Genomic DNA, 19,064 nt, shown 5'->3' on the forward strand with positions numbered 1-19,064 from the left:
CCCTCGTTGCTAAGGTTATAAAAGCCTCACACCATGCCGTAGGGTGGGCGTTGCCCTTGTTCTCTACTCCATTGCTTCAGATCCACAGCCCAGCGGGGCGCCGGGCCCTGAAAGTTCCGTCGGGGAATTGATACTTCTTGGGGAGGGTTATAGACCTCAGTCTCCGAGTCTATGCTCCCACCATCTCCTTCCTCTTCTGATCCTTCGTCTGGGTCTTCCTTAGAATCCTCTTCGGATTCCTCTTCTGGTTCTTCCTCGGGAATTTTCTCTTCAAAATCCTCTTCTGGGTCGTCCTCAATCCAACCTCCATTTCCTTGGTTGGGGTAGTAGGGGTCCCCGGGAATGTGAAATCCTGCCATTTTGTCTAGTCGAAAAATAGAGGTAAGAGAATTTTATAAAAACTTGGGAGTAAAAAGGTAACTTTTGATAAAAATATTTTTTTTATTTATTTGACGATTTGTCACACCCCAAAACCACGAACGGCGGAAACGTTCAGGGGTGGAGGACATCATGTACAGTATCACAATAGTGTAATATAATAAACAAGCAACAACATCATCCATTGCATTATAAGTAGAGTTTTAATACATGTGTGTTCTTTCATAATGTACAACAATAAAATGAATAATCAAAATAAGGCGAGTCTTGTTTGTGCTCCATCTTCTCAAAAACCTGGCCATTGCACCTGTCTAACTGATGACCTGAGAATACAAGTTATTTTGAAAGAGAGTGTCAGCTTTAAAGCTGGTGAATTCATAAGTAATTAAGTGTCGTTGTCTTTCTTATGAAAATCTATTATGAAGGCCGTGTAAACCTTTAAATGAAAATGTTGATGTAAGTATGAAAAACCCTAGAAAATCCCTTATTTTCTATTAGTTTGAGATGTAGTCTTCTACCAAGACACGAATGTTTTGTTATGGCAATGTAGTCTTTTACCAAGACCCGAATGTTTTGTAAGTAAAATGATAGTTTTTCCTTCAATTGTTTAGTACTAAAGTACTTAGTCTAACTCATCGTTTATGTGAAAGTATCACAAAATAAAGTAAACAGGAAAATGTACTACTGTAAGTGTTGTCACTGGGTACTAGGACTAACACAACAACGCATTAAGCGAAATATGTAACCTAATGAACATCCGAAGATTGTCCAGAAAAAGTATTAATGTAAGTGTCATCGCTGGGTACTAGGAGTAACACAACATCGCAATAAGCGAAAGGTATAACCTTATGAACAATCGAAGATTGTCCACTTGTCCTCTGTAGCAGCAGCAGGTGGGTGGAGGGGTTAGCCCCGGTTATCGATCTACCTAGTATAAGTAGTAACCTTAGACCTCCGTAGATGGTCATCGACCACTAGTGCTAATCAGTGGGGTTCGGAATGGTAAGTCCCACCGAGATATCCCATTGAACCGGGATAGGAAAGATAATTTACACCGAAAATACTAATAAATCATCCTCGTAGTTCTAAGTACAAGTATCCAGGTAAGTGAATACAGGATAACGCACCTATGTAAAAGTGTTCCTGTATGGTATTCATGTAAGTGTGTTCATGTAATAGGTAAGTATATGTAAACATATTCATGTATCATGTAATCCTAAGTGTACTCATGTATCATGTAAGGTATTGGTATAGACTCATGAATGAACTGACTCTTGTGTGATTCCTTGTAGTAGTAATAATGTTTGATATCTTCTAACTATCCCTATGATAGTTAACTAAAAGGTAATTGGTTGTTTACGTAGGTTTATGCACTCTTGCTACCCAAGAGTATTGGAAACTAAATGAAGGGTGAAAACTATAATCTCTAACATATATATGAACATATGCGCATAAGTATAGTTTGATTCAAGAAGGTAAAATAATGGTTTTGAAAGATATCTAGGAGTTTTGAACAATAATTAAGAATGAATTGATGTCATTTTAATAAACATTTCAAAACTAATACTTTTGTTATTAAGGTATTTTAAGATAGGAAACCACTTCATGTGTCACCTTTTGAAATATGTGAAATCTACTGAGTGAAAACACAGTTATAAAATACATAAGATTGATTTAATAACATACTGTTTTCTACTTGTATTCCCCCCCCCCCCATTAAAACGTTTAAAATCATTTAAAACATTGATTAAGGGGTATGAACTCACCCGTAGTTGGTAGTTTAGATGTACTGGACGGTGTAGGATTGTTAGGCGTCAAGTGAGGACTTGTACACACACTACGATCCTAATGAACATATAATCACACATATATGCACTCAATTAGTCTCAAATTACTAATGGATAATGTTAAGACATCCTAGACATAATAAACACTTTATATAAGTGTTTTAAGCCCTAAGGATTGCATCTAAGCTATTGTGGGACAAGGTACTTGTATTTAGGGTTCCAAAGGACCCCATATATGAGTTTACTCTTCATATACCATCACACATGGAGTTTATAGTTGTAAACTCTTGAGTTTACGGCCGTAAACTCCCAACCATGGGTGTATTGTGTGTTTTGAAGTTACAAATTCCTAGAATTATTCCAACTTGGTGGTTAAATTCTTGGAAGGGTTTAAGGCCTAGAAACACTCCTTAGAGGAGTTTACGGCCCCAAGGCCATTTCCTTTGGATTTTACAGCCGTAAACTCCCTTGGAATGGTGTTTTTGTTGCTTTCAAGTCTCTTGCATATGTGGGATAGGTTCTAGACTTTTACCTAAAGCATATGAAGGCATTAGGCACACTTTGGTGCCCTTCTTTCATGTTTACGGCCCAAGAACCATGTCTTGGCCGTAAACTCACTTTGGAAGGTGATTTTGATGTGTTTTGGTCCTTGATTTAAGTGGGAACAATTCTTAGTAAATGTCCAATGCTTTAGGTGCCTTAAAAGCACCCTTTTGTGCATGATTTTGGAGTTCACGGTCCAAGATCCTCTTGGGCCGTGAACTCCCATACCTATGTGTTTCTTTGGTGTTTTCATGTCCCAAGAACACTTATAAACAAGCCTAAGGCAATAGTATATCGCGGGGGAAAGGCTAGGCATTGTTTCGGGAGTTTACCGCCCAAGAACACCTTGGGGAGTAAACTCCTAAATCTCGTTATTTAGTTATCTAATTCATGTTATTAACACATAATAAGCATTCTAACACTACTAGAGAGAGAGGTACTCACGATTTGGGATAAAAACCCGAAGATCCGTGAGAGAGAAAATGACTTTTCTCTAGTTGGAAACGCGAATAATGAATGAATTTAGTTCAGAATTCTATTTATAGTCCTGAGATATTTTTGGCAGAAAATATTTTTATTCCCGAAATGATCTCTAATATAATAGAGTGATGGAATAATAGAGTTGCACTAAACCCTAGTGCATCCACTCTCCTGATATTTCCTGAAGTGTAAACCCTGACGTATTCAAACTTAAACAAAAAAGTCTGAAGATTATCTGTGACTGTTATAACTTCTATTGAATTGATATTGTTTGTACAGAATGGAAATTTCGGGTTGTCACATGATTTCCTGAATCTAAATATTGAGGTTCACACGATTATTATAGTTCTTATGGTTTTAAAATACTCCTATAGTATTTCAAATTTGTAAGTTCGATTCTAGTATTTTCTTTGGTAAGTTTTCGACTTGTTGCTCACTACGACCATTCCTCGACATACGTTGGTCACATCCAGGATAAATATAGTTGATTAGGCTATATTTAATCTCGATTTGATTACATACCCCAAGGCCTAGTCGTAGTGTTGCAACTTGCCTTAATACTTTTTGTAAAATTTTAGCTATGATACGAGATGTAACACCCATAAAAATTTAGGCCAATTTAAAACATTTTATTTCATTCAAAAATCATTAAGTTCATACATATTATTTTCAAATAGTTTAAACATCAGAGTACCCCCAGAACCATATCACATGAATCATAAAACATTAGGAGCGGTACGATCATGCCTTCGCCTTGCCACGGTCTCCTAAAGTACCTGAAACAATACACTGAAATTGTAAGCCCGAAAGCTTAGTGAGTTACCCCGCAAAATACCAACCACAATACCATACACATATCATATCATATCATAACATAAACAGAACAACCATGCATATCAAGTCTACAGTGTGACTGGTCCGCCCGCACCGGGCCTTCAGTCTGTCTGGTCCACTCTCCGAGCCTCGGCACGTCTGGTCCGCCCTCTTGGGGCCTTCAGCCTATCCGGACCGCTCGTCGGGCCTTCGGTCTAACCGGTCCGCCCTTGGTATGTTGGCCTACAGCACGAAGCAGGACCCGCCTCAACCCAACCCCAGTACAACAACCATGTGCACATAAACATATAATCATATAGCAATTCACAACTAATCAACCGATCTAGCAGATCGCATAACATAACAACATCCTAACCAGGATACTAACCTAACCGGTCATGAGCATAACATCATCCTATATACCAGGATATCGACCTTAACCAGGTCTCTAACATATACCATCCTAACTACCCGGATGCAGATATAGCCAAGCAATAATATAACAAACAACTACCCGGATTCCCATCCGATAAAGGGTCGGCCTTGGTGCCTTAGACCCTGTCGATATAGTGAGGATAACTCACCTGCAACTGCCGACTTGAAGAAATAAGGCCACACTGCTCCGACCTCCAGCACGAACTCCACCACAGATCATTACCAAATAACCAAAACCAATTAACACCAATAATTACCAAAATACCCTTGGAAGTCAACTGGTCAACCCTTGGTCAAAGTCAAAGTTCTCAGTCAAAGTCAACCTTCCTGGTTGACCGTACTCGCCGAGTCAACCCGTTGACTCGTCGAGTTCCTATGCTCAGAAACTCCCATGCCACGACTCAACTTGCCGAGTCGCCCTAAGACTCGTCGAGTCCAACAAGCTCTGAGTCCCTTCCTGCTCAACTCACCGAGTCGTCCCTCGACTCACCGATTCACAGCTCAACCAAAAAGGTTAGGACTTCTCGACCAGACTTGCCGAGTCCAAGAACAGACTCGCCGAGTCCAAGGCAATCTTCAACAGACTCGCCGAGTTGTTCTTCCAACTCATCGAGTCCATACATATTCATATAACTCGTCGAGTCCACCCATGTGACTCGCCGAGTCGCTTCAGTTCTTAATCCATACAGTGGCTTTCTAAGCCATGTAACAACACCATATTGTAGATCCAGGCTTCTAGGGCATGATTATCACGTAAAGTTGCAAACTTTACGTGTATGCAAGGCTCTAGGGGCTCTAAATGACCAAACTAAGCTTCCAATGGAGCTTTACACCTTAGGAGAGTCCCATCCTTGCAAGAACTGGAAACTATATGGGCTTAGGACTCAAAAGAGGTTCAAATCTGAAGTTTCAACTTTAGATCTAGCTTCCATAATAAAATTCCTTAACCAAGGAAAGCCCTAGCCTCCCCATATGAATGATTCTAGAAGAAAAGGTTAAGATAACAGCTTATTACCTCCCAAAACGTGTCCAAACTGGAGTGGGTTCTTGATTCACATGAAATCCTTGGTGCTAGCCTCTTGATCTACAATTCCCCTTCACAAAGTTCACTCCTCAAAGCTCCAAACACTTCTCCAAGCTCACACTCTCAGATATTAGGGCTTCTGGAACTCTCTGGGGATTAGGGGTCTGGGTGAAGGACATAAATTCCTTTAAATAGGGGGCAACCCCGAAGATTAGGGTTTTTCTCATTCCAGCACCAACTCGTCGAGTCCAGCCGCCGACTCGCCGAGTTGGTCACTTTAACATGCGACCAGAACCGCGACTCGACTCGCCGAGTCTACCCATCGACTCGCCGAGTCGACCTTCCTTATTTACACTAAGAACCCTGAACTTGCACTTCTGAACTCGGGGTGTTACACGAGACCGATGCATGCGTGTACTTATACTTATATATATATATATATATATATATATATATATATATATATATATCATTTTAATTTATTAAAAGTATCGTTTATGAAAACGTTTTGTCAGAGGGTTTTTGGTCCCTTTTGCATTTATAGTTTGTATATCTTATGTGGTTCGATATACTTAGTTCACTATAAACAATGCTCTGATACCAATCTGTCACACCCCCAAACTAGAATGACAGAAACATTCGAGGGTGGATGACTTCACGTAGATCATAATAATTGAATATTGTAAAGAAAGTAAACACAACCATCATAAATATAATAAAAGCTTACATTGTTGCGTGTAATACATGTTTCAAAAGAATATTACAAATATGATGATTTAAAATGTTTTGATAATAGACGCCTCAGCGTTCCTTCTCCCAAAGCTGATGGTTACTTGTATTACTGATTCCCTAAGAAATACAAGTAGTTTTGAAAAAAGGGGCAACAATTAAGTTGGTGAGTTCTTAAGCGTTTTTGTACTGAAATTTGTATGTCCTTTAGCAAAAATAATTGAGCGTGTTTTTCCAGAAAATCCAATACTTTCTACATATAGTTTGAAAAAGTTCCAAGGCTGGAGTGCAATAGTATCTTTCCTGCTCAAAATGGTGAAAGTGTATTTATACTCAAATAATGTATACTGAATGCATTCAAGAGTCTCGTAAATCAAACTAATTTTAATACTTCCGTGTGAGTTTTATAACCATACTATTGACCCAAACTGCCTGTAACAACGTTCTTCAGGCATTGTAGTGTTATGACGCTTGTCACCCCAGACCTGCCAGTCTAACTGTAGCTAACAGTTTAGGTGTGGGATTGTCAATCCCGTATAGATCTATACACAAGTATCACGCTCTCCTTCCAAGAGATTATGGTTTATAATACAGGACTTGAAATGCGTACCTGAGAGTACGTTGAAGCTGAATGTCTCACAACACTTAGTATTAATAGATTTACAAAAAAAGAAGTCTATATTCCATGTAGATGAAAGTATTTCATTTCGCGATGTTTACGTAAAGATGTAATAACTAACCCATAAACTATACCCATTATAGTTTTCTGAAAGTGTGTTCCAGATGGTAATAAAAACTCGATATAATATTAAGTTGGCATGTAAAGTATAACGTCGATATCAATGTTATTCAACATGTGTAAAAATGTAGATGATGTATTTGAATCCGTATAAAACGATAAGTTTTTCTTGTATTGCACTTGTATTTCCCCCCTAAAACATGAAAAGACGTGAAAATGTAGGGGTATGAACTCACCTGGAAAGTGTGATGATTCGAAGAAAACAAGATTTTTCTCAGGCGGCACTTCGACCGGAAAGAGGTGAAATTCTTGGGAATCTCGGAGCTTCGGACCTTCGTTGGGACTGAGGTATGAAACCGGGAAGTTGGAATCGTCTCGGGATGCTAAACGTGGAGTAAAAGTGAGAGAGAAAGAGGAAATGAGCAAGGAAAGTCGGAGGTCTCGCATGCTATTTATAGGAGAGGAAACTGCCTTCGTACGTTGGGCGTACACCGAAGTACGCGGGGCGTACCTCGTACGTTGGGCGTACCCTCGTACGCGGGGCGTACGTCAGCGATGATGTCACGGTTTTCGGTCTTCGGATGGGACAGCAGTAGAGCGGTAGGGGGCGACGTGGCCGATCTGAGTCCATGCATCTCGTACGCTGGGCGTACTCCTTCGGATAACCTTCGTAATGTGTGCCAAAAACTTCAAAAATGCATAACTTTCTCATACGAGCTCCATTTTTGACATTCTTTATATCCACGCGAAGGTGAGAATATACTCTACAACTTTCATTTAGACTTCGTCGGCTAATTTTGACATTAATTTTTAATATTATATTTTAAATAGGCCGGGACAGGATAATTCCGTTAAAAATCCATAACTTCTTTATCCGATGTCCGTTTTCATCTGTCTTTTTACCATTGTACTACTATTGTAGAGACCTTCAACTCTCGTTTAGGTTACATCGGCTAAAAATCGCTCGATCTTTATTTCGAGTTTTTAGTTGTCTACCGTTGTTCCGAAACTTAGAAAAATCGTAACTTCCTCATACGAAGTCAGATTTGGGCGTTCTTTTTATGCATGCTCACGGTTTAACTAAATCTACGACTTCCGTTTAGATACCTAAGACTAAAAAGTATTTTATTGTGGTTTCACTTTTTACGCGTAACAATGTTTTACTGGGTGTGTCGTGGATTTTCGATTGGTCATAACTCCTTCGTTATAACTCGGATTTGAGTTATCTTTATATTTTTGGAAACCTTGGCACGATATCTAACACTTTATGTATCCCAATTTAGGTTTTAGAACACTTCATTTTTGACGTTGATTCCATTGATTCTAAATAGTTCATTATATTTGACTTTTTGAATGTTACATTGACTTGAAAAAAATATCGGGTTGTCACATTAAATAACAAACCAAGAATGGAAATGAATGATATGAAAGATACAGTAAATCATAATTTAATAGTTGATATTCAATAATCATTGATAAAAAATATTCAAACATTCATTCTCAAACAAACCTTTGTATCTCAAGATCATGATTGAATATTTGATATTTGATGATCAATTAATCATTAACCGAGCTTTTAAATAAGAAAGAAGCACATACAAACTTACCTGAATTCTTATTTGCAAAATTGCAAGCATAACTGAGAAATTGATGAAGGGGAGTGACAGATTACCTCATTCTCATTTGTTTCTTATTAATTGCGAATTCTTAAGCTTGATTTCACTGTAAAGTCCAAAGAATCAGAATACTCGTTTTGTCCGAAAAAAATCCTCCAATTATATTTTCTTTCCTTCTTAGGTGCCATCGATCCCAAACATAGGTAAAAAGTTCCTCCAATTGTACTAAGCTTAATATGACATTTATACAATCTTGTATTTCGATTTTTGCAAGGATGGGATTTAAGAGAACTAAAGAGAATCGTGAAAAAAGAACAAAATTTGACAACCAAGGAACAAAATACACAGGTCCGGTGTGAAACCCTGTTACTAATTAGTAACATGAGAGCATTGAAGTCTAGAAATGAATGTAACTGAGAGAAATTAAGCTTTTTTACCTCTATGAAATAAGTTGTGAGGTTTAATTAGACTTGTATTGGCTGTTCATCATGACAACCTTAAAATCTAGTTGTTTGGTTATGAAGATGATCATACAACTGACCTCGTAGAGCTGTCCATGGATTTTGTGGTTTCCATATCAAAACACTTGTATAGTTACTCCATATTCGCAATGTCTATCCTTCTAATAACGCTTTATATTGAACATAATTCACTAATTGAGTATGTAAAAGCATTTCAAACAAACAATATCACTAACAATAAAAATAAAGGCATGGTGGGTTGGATGAAATGAAATAACAAAGAAATATAATAGACATTGTAAACTTTAAGTAGGAGCAGAAGTACAACCTTCCCACCTTTTCAATCTCGCAAAATTCTAATAAAAAACAACAATAAATCCTGAACTTCTTCATCTAATCTGATCTGATCAAAGCATGGTTGAGGGAATCCAAAATCAACTGCCTCAAAAACTTAAACTCTGTACCTTGTTCATAATCATTCATGGGCGATCACGAACAGAGCCTTCAAAATAAATTGAACTCTAAAATTTAGGAAAAACAATCTTGAGTGTGAACCAATACTTCAGTTACCTTCAAAATAAACCTAACCCCAAAATTTCGGACTAAAAAGTTTCGACTGTGAACCGATACTTCAGTTAGGGTTACGGAAAGTAGATAGAAATCCAAGAGGTGCTGATGAGGCTGGCAGGGGAAACCCACATGTGGTGATGGTGGTAAAAGTCAGAGACGGCAGTGTGTCCAACACTGAATTGAAACTTTTTATACGAACGATTACAAAACATCAAAAATGAAAACCCCCAAACCAGATTTAACCGGCAGTGTGAGAGTGATTAACCGTTGTAGGATCTTTGCCTGGACATTTATATGATCTGAATTGAAGAACAACTGAAATCTTTGATCAAAGCTTTAAAAAGAAAGGAAATCAAAGACCATATAACTGGGGAGAAGCAACACGGAAGCAGAAAATATTGTATCTTCGATGGTGGGACTTCAAATGAACGTCTTTATTGGGGGTCTTCCATGATGTACAAAGACAATGACTATTGCATTAAATCGTCGGTTGAATAGTTCTGATTGGTTCAACAACATACCAAACCTGAAGAGCAACCATCAATTCATGAGTCCAAACCGTTGATAGACGAAATTGAATCAATGGCGTAACAGATGAAGGGAAAATCCATGTGATAATCTAAAAATAAAATGAAGCTTAAAGTGAATACGAAGGTAGGGGCATAGAAAGAAACGAAAATAGGGTTGAAGTCCATTACCTGAACCGATTGCAGGTGTGGGTGCTATCTAGGGCCCGAGTGCGTCGAGATATCGATGCTATGTAGGAGATGGAAGCGATGAATGTGAAGATGAGTAACAGGTGTTGACCTCTTCGCTTGATCGGAAGCCAGGAAGTGGAATTGATAAAAGAATAATTTGAAGGAACATATCGTCGACGGTGGTGAAGACGGTAAGCACAAGTGTGGAGGAGGTGGTCTGGTGATACCAAGAGATGTCTTTGTGGGGTTTTCTGGATGAGAAGAAAGGGGACAGAAAACGTATCACATCCAGAACATGTATCACTTCCTGAAAGAAGCGGTGATCACACCTGGCGTACACACGACCAGGCAATCCAATATGTATTGGTTTAGATCCGCCGCGGTGGAAAGAACACATATCCACCAAAAATAAACAAAATGGCAAAATATAACTTCTAAAAGAAAAGATATAGAATTGTTAGCACAAATAAGACACAGTTGAACATGTATATATATATAAAGTTGAACATGTATATATAAAGGAATGATAATTTTTGCCAAATTCTTAGCAAACTACTGTAGATAAGGTAGGAGAATTTTAATATATATATATATATATATATATATATATATATATATATATATATATATATATATGAGAAAAGTGAATATACCCTTAAGGGTACATAAGCTTAGGTATTCAAACTCATCTTAATACGCCGTTTTGTTTGATATATTCATTATAATGCTCTTTAACTTCAATTCCTAACTTGATTTACAATTAAGATTTTCGAAATTTCATTATTATCTTTTTTTATATCACATCTTTTTGACAAAGACCTAATAGACTATATATATTATAGTTGAAAATGAAAATTATGTAAGAGGAAGATAAATGTGAAATTTATAAATATCTTAGAAGTAAATCAAGTCATAAGTTGAATTATAAGAACATTGGATAATTATATATATATATATATATATATATATATATATATATATATATATATATATATATATATATATAACTTCCAAAGTAGATTGCTTATGAATAAAGAAACGGACACGTGTCACTTGATCATTGGTTCCAGCATATGTTGCTCTGATTGTTCATTTTCCATTGAACCTACTTATATATATATATATATATATATATATATATATATATATATATATATATATATATATATATACATGACACAAAACGACGTAGAATTATGTGTTTGGGTACCTAAGCTTATATACCCTTAAAGGTATATTCACTTTTCCCTATATATATATATATATATATATATATATATATATATATATATATATATATATATATATATATATATATATATATATATATATATATATATATATATATATATATAGAGAGAGAGAGAGAGGAGGGCTCAATTGAGAAAAAAAAAGTTGATAATGGGGGAATCATTCTCAGCCAATCATTTATTTTTGTCACAAAAGCCTCCAACGTAGCGGCGGAAATTCGAAATGAATGCACATGTGTTTTCCAACAAAACATGTTTCCTTAAACTATGCTAACATTACCTTAATATATACAAAAACATATTTTTTTTGTTTTTTATTTTTATTTTTAAGAAGCTATTTTTATCGAAAAATAATTTTAAATATACCAAAATTCATGAATTTTTATTCTCTACAAATAGACATTCATATTGATATAGTTTTAAGATAAAATAAAAAAATTATTTTTTTTATATTTTCAGCTATCGTTATTCGTAAGTGAATAAAAATAAATCAGGTTTTTACTACAGTACATTTGTTATTCACTTATGAATAAAAACTATGATTAATTTTTTTTTACAATTTAAGTATCATTCATATATGAATATAACATATACTAAACATGGTATATTCATATTTAAATATTAGACGATGCATTCACTTGTGAATATTACATAGCATATTCACTTGTGAATGTTAGATGGTATATTCACTTATGAATATTAGATGATATTTTCATATGTGAATATTATATAGTATTACATGGTATAGCACATGAGAATAGTACATAGTATATTCACTTGTGAATATTAGATCGTATACTCATTTATGAATAATAGTTGGTATATTCATACGTGAATATTGCACATTATATTCATATGTGAATATTGCACAGTATATTCATATATGAATATTACAAGGTGTTTTCAGAAATATATACAATTTTTATATGTTATTCACATATGAATAACATACAGACTTGCATATTTGTTTTGTGTTTTAATAATCACATATTGATTCAGGTGAGAAAACATATTCATATATAAATATAACATGGTAATTTAGTTTATGCATTTCATCAAACAGTTGGAGTGCATACAAGTTAACTTTTTAAAAAATGTGATAAATATGATACTTTGACTATTTAAATCTTACAAAATAATAGATTGGTAGAGAAATATATGAAAATTTTCAAACAAAAAATGATTTGATCTTTTTCTAACCTTAATTTCGATGTTTTATTTGATGATCGATGTTGAATGAATGATACGAATTGAATTTTTTGTTAATTATCGATGATGTTGATCTAATGATGTTGGAAGTATAATTAATCATAGATGTTGAAGATATGCTCATATTCAAGCAGAATTGAAGGTTGGATTGAAAGAGCAAAAAACGAATTTTTGTTGTCAACTGTTGAATGCTGTTGATAAACGTGTTATTGACGAAGATCGATGATTGATTAACACAGGATGACGTTGATCAATGATTTAATTGAAGAAATCTGGATGATTGTTGAAGGTTGGAGGAGAAATTTGGATGATAACGATCGATTAAAATGAATTTCAACTGTTATCTAATTCTCTACACTTACGTATTTGTGATTGAAGACTATTATATCATATTTACAAGTTTGCACCGTGTCTTTTTATGCTTAGATTAAATGAGTAGGTGAAAATGATTCCCTCATTCTCAACCTTTTTTATTTTCTCAATTGAACCCACCTCTCTCTCTCTCTCTCTCTCTCTATATATATATATATATATATATATATATATATATATATATATATATATATATATATACACACACACACGGTATTTAAATCATCTTGACATGATCTAAAATATTTGTATTTAAATGTTTTTTTTATTCAAAATCTATCAAAACCTTTGGATACTCAGGTGGGACAATTCTATATTAAACTAATTAGATCTACATGTTCTGATTTGGGATAAAACCAAAATTTCCTTAGGAATATGAAATATATAAGAAAATACATATTCATGTTGGGTGAATTTGATATACATGGAAAGTCAGGGACTGATCTGCAATTACTAAGAACTTGATACATCTTATTTTTTGGGAGTATGTATTTGAAATAGATGAAAGATTAGGGACTGAAATTTAATTGCATAAATATTGTATGCCATTTCAGTTAGGGGGAAAGTTAAAAGGGTTCAAATGCTAGGGTTTTGGAGAATCAAATTGCTCCGCTAAGCTTACCATCAATCGGGAGCTATAATCATCAATGGCGAATCGTACGGACCCATCTGCGAAAAGCATACATGGAACGAACCCCCAAAACCTCGTTGAGAAGATATTGAGATCCAAAATTTACCAAAACACATATTGGAAGGAGCAGTGTTTCGGTTTGACAGCTGAGACGCTTGTGGACAAGGCCATGGAGTTGGATCACCTCGGCGGCACCCACGGCGGAAATCGCAAACCGACGCCGTTCATCTGCCTCGTCATGAAGATGCTCCAGATCCAGCCTGATAAAGAAATCGTCGTCGAATTCATCAAAAACGAAGATTACAAGTCAGTCATTTTCATTCCTCTTTGCTTTTTAATATATATATATATTTTTTAAATTATGAAATTGCTCGCATCTCTACACTTCCGTATTGTACTCCGTTTTCCTGAACATTATCGTTTGTTGAGCAGATATGTACGAATCCTTGGAGCCTTTTACTTGCGACTTACAGGCACAGATATTGATGTCTACCGGTATCTAGAGCCTTTGTACAATGATTACAGGAAACTGAGACGCAAATTAGGCGATGGAAGTAAGCCTTTTGTGCTAGAATTATGCCTTTCTGAACTTCGTTCTGCTATTTCTTGGTATACTGATGTATCTTGCTATATATTTTGTTTGATTTACCAGAATATTCCTTGACACATGTGGATGAGGTTATTGATGAACTCTTGACAAAAGATTATTCCTGTGATATTGCTCTTCCACGCATAAAGAAAAGGTACATCAATTTTCCTTTTTCATTTCCTCTTCCAACATTATCCAGTTTACATTGATCCGCATGCTCATGTATGTCATATGAGAAAAAAATAATGAAATTAAGAGTGATTTTGGTCATTAACAGGCTTACCATTGAAGCAATTGGCGCTTTAGAACCTAGAAAAAGTGCACTTGAAGATGATTTTGAGGAAGAAGAGGAAAAAGATGAGGATGAGCAACCCATGGATACAGATGTTGGGGGTCACGAAAAGGTTTAAATCTATCTGCATAACAACTTCTATACATAATTTAATCACTTGCTATTATATTTTATAACTAATTTTTTGTGAATGTAGGATTATTATCGCGGACAAAGCCCAACAAAGGAAAGAGAGCGAGATAGGAAACGTGACAGCCATAGACATAGGTATTACAGTATTACTATTACTTGCTCTTTGTTATCCATTCTACACTTTCCTTTAGCTAGTTTCTTTTTTGATCTTTGTAGTAATTTTATCATCATGAAAAATTTAATTGTGGAAGCTGTTTTCAATCTTCTGCCCTTGGGTGGACCCACATCACACTGGGTTATCAATTATCATTGTCTTGAGCTTTCATAGGCTGAAGGCGATGTAAACAGCTTCCTAAATCAACAGATTATGATCCTGCCAGGTTTCTCTGTACTGACAGTGTACAGATGAGAAGTATGATGGATTGCACATTCTTGTTTGTTTGTTTATTATATCATTCTACATTGCAATTTGAAAAATCTACTTATATAAGCAATTTTCACAGATAGATTTTCTTAAGAGTACAAAAATGTTATAATATAGTATTTTGTTTTTTGGTTTCAGGGACCGAGATGTTGATAGAGAGTATGAGAGAGATTATGATTATGAGCGAGAGCGTGGAAGAGGGCGTGATAGGGACAGAGACAGGGACAGGGACCGTTATCGTGGGAGAGATGAAAGGGATTATGGGAGGGAGAGACGTGGCGGCAGGAGGAGGAGCCGCTCCCGGAGTAGAAGCCGGAGCAAGGACAGAAACGAACGGGGTCGGGATGATGGGGAGGAGAGGCGGAGGAGACATGGGCGGGATAGGGATAGAGATAGGGACAGGGACAGCAGTGGTAGCCCTAGAAGGATGCAAGATGATGTGAAACCAGCCAAGAAGAAGAAAGAGAAGGAGAAGGAGAAGAAGAAAGATGATGGAACGGATCATCCGGATCCTGAGATTGCAGAAGCTAATAGGATTCGGGCTTCACTTGGTTTGAAGCCTCTCAGGCCATGACAACAAAATAGACATGACATAAAGAAGCATGGTTTTGATTTTTTATTGGACTTTGTTGTTAATGGAATACATGATATAATTGTTGTAATCTTCTATAAATATGAGATTGAATCATTTTAGGATGTTATATTTTTTAGTCGATCAGTTTAATATATATATTTTTTAGTTTCACCAATTATTTTGCAATTTTTGATCTTGAAAAACTGGTAACTGGATAATAGGTTTTCGCTTGACAAACACAACTTAAGCTGTAAGAATAATTGGCAAAATCATGTGTACAATAAATAATGCTTAAACAGAAATCATATGAGATTAACGATACAAAGACATTAACATTTTTACTTTCACAATCAAATCCTATCACACTACTATATATATAATTGTTCTTAATTAGTGAGTCCAACAGCCGAGAGCACAAAATATAAGAAACACACACACACACATACATGCTCCGTAAACCATCACAATGATAACAAAAAGAAAAACAGATGATCATCATATGCTCACACAACTGCCAATGAGAATTGAGAAAGAATGTATTTTAATTAATTAGTATTTACTTTTAGGTTTAGTTTTACTTATATTGTGATTGTGTGTAGGCTGCTTGCCCTTTTCCCTTCCATTGCATCTTTCTTTCTCCTACACTTTGAACATAACATGAGTGGTCCAGATCCACTTTGCTCCTCCTGTTCTGCTTGACAAACCGCACATCTAAACATTCCTGTGCTTGAATCCAATGGCAGATCCTTTCCCAACCTGCAACAACAAATACCAATATACTTTGTTCTTAACTTTTTTTTTTTTTGTTATCTAATCCAATTTGAGTGGAAATTGCATTGTATTTGGAAGATATTTGCTATAATTAGGTAGAGTTGATAAAAAAACATACCTTTCTGCAAGCATTGCAGAACCCTCTTCAAACAACTCCTCTACAGTCCCAACTGCTGAAAGCTTATTTGGAACTTTATTCATAGAGTTTTGAAATCTCTTTCCAGGAATTAATGAAGTAAGCAGATTTTGTTTCTTTCTAGGTGTTGGAGGCAACACTGGATACCCATATGGAATTATATCAACAACCAAGCAGGTTGTGTCATCTTTTAGTCCCCTTGATCTAAGAGCCTCCTATAACCAAATCAAAAGATTAAAATTCTATACAATATGTATATAAATATATATTATGTGTAACATCAATCACCACCTTAACAACAAGCTTTGCAGCAAGTTCTGCAGGCAATCCACGACAAGATTGAGCTGCTGTATCAGATGATAAAGCATCCCAGATACCATCAGAAGCAATTATAAGTCTTCCACCAGAACTTGAGAGCTATATAAATAATAAATGTGTCAACTTTTTTAAGTTTTTAACATATAATATACGAAATCATGTGTCATGTGGCATACCTTCACTTGTTTAACATGAGGTATTGGGACAATAAACTCTCCAACATCTGTATCACCAATTGACCTTGAAAGGCACAACCCACCAGGCCAACATCGAAGTGGGCCAACCTATAACATAACAGATTCACAAGAACAAATGATTTATGTTTTTTTTTAAGTATAAAACTTGAATTTGATTTTTATTTATACCTCGTTTCCTCCGAAAATATTGAGGCGTCCTACTTCACCCCCACTTGCTGTTACACGCTCTCTTTCTTCAACATTCTCTTCAAGCCTATGATCGACTGTTAGTAGTGAAACAACACCAGCTTGTGTATCCAATATGCATCTTGAATCCCCAACTGAAGCAACAGTTATAGTCCACCCATCTATTACAACAAATGTCACAGTTGTACCAGATGTCTCGCCTATTGTTCATCAAAGAGGGTTGATTGAGGATACAAGAAGAAGAAAGATAAATTAATGATGGAGATGATATGGAAATCCATTACCTTTCTGTTGAAACTCTATGTCAGTTTTCACAAATCCTGCAACCAATGCCCTAGGAAGTGCTTGAAGCCACTCTTCACGACCACATCCTTGAGGAATCGCACTTAAAATGTTGTTCAGCAGATTTTCCTTTGCAAAAATAGCAGCGGATATACCATTATGCCCATCGAATATCTACCAAAAAAACATATTTCAATAATAATGTTAGTAGCGAAATCATAAGGGTTTGTGAAGAATGGTGAAATGGATTCTATATATACCGCAAAAACTGAGAAAGATGTTGATGGATTGCCGGGAATTCTCTGACAATCAAGTTTAATTAAGAAATAATCCTCCCCTTTCTTTGCTAATGCCGCCTGTCCATAATTGACTGTAGGTTTCTCCACATTCCCATGCCTAAGCTCACGACCAATCAGTGTTCCAAGTGGTACAAGAGGCGGCTTTGTTTTCATCGTCATAGTCTCCTTTTCGCTCATTTTACACTACGGATTCTCATAATGATTTGTTGTAAGAAAACCTGTTTCAATTTCAAAAGCACATCAGAATCGAGAAATCACGCACAAACTCCATTAGCTGATCTGAGAATTTTGTTCATCTAAAGTAAACAACGCTTAACTTCATATAATCTAAATTTTCACATAACTGGTTCAAAAAACTAGTCGCAAATTGTAATGTAGATATTCACTGTACACGATTTCAAATTACCATCTTCGGAAGGTAAAACCAAAGATGATACAAGTAAACGACTTGAGATAAACATTAGTTTATAAAAAACATCGAGCCTGCAAAATGCAGATACAGACAAATGAAAACATGTGGTCTCGTAAAGAAATTAAAAACAGAAGCGTTGATAACTTACAGCGAAGACATTGAAGAACGTGCAACCAGATCTAGAAGAAACTAAAACAATATTGAGGAAATTGAAATCCAGATTTCATGAACTTAGTAGGAAATCAAATTCTGAAAACCCTAAGAGAAAGAGAGAGAGAGAAACACATAGATTTGTTTCAGAAGATTATGGTTGTGGGTTTATGAGAGAGAAACGCGGGGATGAAAAAGCGGGTTTGGGGAAAATGTCTATCTGATATTGACATTCCCAATTTGTCCCTTTGTAATCCACAAAACACAGCTTTCTTTTCTTAATCACCAAAATGCCCTTTGCCCTTGCTTATCCCTATCGGTTCTTTTAAAATCACTTCCTCTGTTAAATTGATATTTAGCGAAACTAATTACTGTTTGTTTTTTCGAAGCGAAAATGTCTGAAGTCTGCGAACCACCTCTGCAATCCTATGTAGCAGAAGACGTGGACCAAACGGCTGCAACATTTAATAAAAAGTTTGTTTGTTTTTTAACGTCTGCAGATTGTTGCAGTAAGTTAAAGCAATGTGTGAAGAAGTTTTGAGCAGTTGGCCTCCTGTTGCGCCACAT

General features: G+C 35.8%; 2 protein-coding genes and 1 long non-coding RNA gene across 5 annotated transcripts; 1 reads left to right on the forward strand and 2 right to left on the reverse strand.

The window, feature by feature from the left end:
• Positions 1-9,217: 9,217 nt before the first annotated feature.
• On the reverse strand, positions 9,218-10,735 carry LOC145063384 (uncharacterized). Its single transcript, XR_013687933.1, has 2 exons — positions 10,274-10,735; positions 9,218-10,101 (listed from the first exon to the last, which is right to left on the reverse strand). It is a non-coding gene; the product is annotated as an uncharacterized LOC145063384 (long non-coding RNA).
• Positions 10,736-13,664: 2,929 nt separating this feature from the next.
• LOC145060983 (PRP38 family protein) lies at positions 13,665-15,873 on the forward strand. The gene is made up of 6 exons (XM_079008325.1): positions 13,665-14,041; positions 14,168-14,289; positions 14,388-14,478; positions 14,602-14,728; positions 14,813-14,883; positions 15,311-15,873. The coding sequence occupies exons 1-6, from the start codon at positions 13,752-13,754 to the stop codon at positions 15,744-15,746; spliced, it is 1,137 nt and encodes a 378-aa protein (XP_078864451.1). The 5' UTR covers positions 13,665-13,751; the 3' UTR covers positions 15,747-15,873.
• Positions 15,874-16,034: 161 nt separating this feature from the next.
• Positions 16,035-18,699, reverse strand: LOC145060982 (putative protein phosphatase 2C 5). Of its 3 annotated transcripts, none has more exons than XM_079008324.1 (9): positions 18,496-18,699; positions 18,342-18,418; positions 17,897-18,153; positions 17,639-17,810; positions 17,337-17,554; positions 17,148-17,255; positions 16,945-17,070; positions 16,636-16,868; positions 16,035-16,502 (listed from the first exon to the last, which is right to left on the reverse strand). In XM_079008324.1, exons 3-9 carry the CDS (start codon positions 18,110-18,112, stop codon positions 16,325-16,327), a joined length of 1,251 nt encoding a protein of 416 aa, XP_078864450.1. In that variant the 5' UTR covers positions 18,113-18,153; positions 18,342-18,418; positions 18,496-18,699; the 3' UTR covers positions 16,035-16,324. The 3 variants fall into 3 exon arrangements, with proteins under 3 accessions (XP_078864450.1, XP_078864449.1, XP_078864448.1); XM_079008323.1 differs by having other exon boundaries at positions 18,280-18,418; XM_079008322.1 differs by lacking the exon at positions 18,342-18,418.
• Between the last annotated feature and the right edge of the window lie 365 nt (positions 18,700-19,064).

Source organism: Lactuca serriola, chromosome 7, assembly GCF_051521515.1.
Source record: "Lactuca serriola cultivar US96UC23 chromosome 7, Lser_US96UC23_V15, whole genome shotgun sequence".
Taxonomy (NCBI): domain Eukaryota; kingdom Viridiplantae; phylum Streptophyta; class Magnoliopsida; order Asterales; family Asteraceae; genus Lactuca; species Lactuca serriola.

What these genes read in the sequence shown, in the direction of transcription:
- LOC145060983 (XM_079008325.1), top strand. Translation starts at nt 13,752, where the DNA reads ATGGCGAATCGTACGGACCCATCTGCGAAAAGCATACATGGAACGAAC. An exon ending in ATCAAAAACGAAGATTACAA is followed by an intron (nt 14,042 to 14,167) that starts GTCAGTCATTTT and finishes TTTGTTGAGCAG; the next exon opens with ATATGTACGAATCCTTGGAG. An exon ending in CTTCCACGCATAAAGAAAAG is followed by an intron (nt 14,479 to 14,601) that starts GTACATCAATTT and finishes GGTCATTAACAG; the next exon opens with GCTTACCATTGAAGCAATTG.
- LOC145060982 (XM_079008322.1), bottom strand. Translation starts at nt 18,112, where the DNA reads ATGAGCGAAAAGGAGACTATGACGATGAAAACAAAGCCGCCTCTTGTA. An exon ending in CATCTTTCTCAGTTTTTGCG is followed by an intron (nt 17,811 to 17,896) that starts GTATATATAGAA and finishes TTTTTTTGGTAG; the next exon opens with ATATTCGATGGGCATAATGG. An exon ending in TCTGCAATGCTTGCAGAAAG is followed by an intron (nt 16,503 to 16,635) that starts GTATGTTTTTTT and finishes TTGTTGTTGCAG; the next exon opens with GTTGGGAAAGGATCTGCCAT.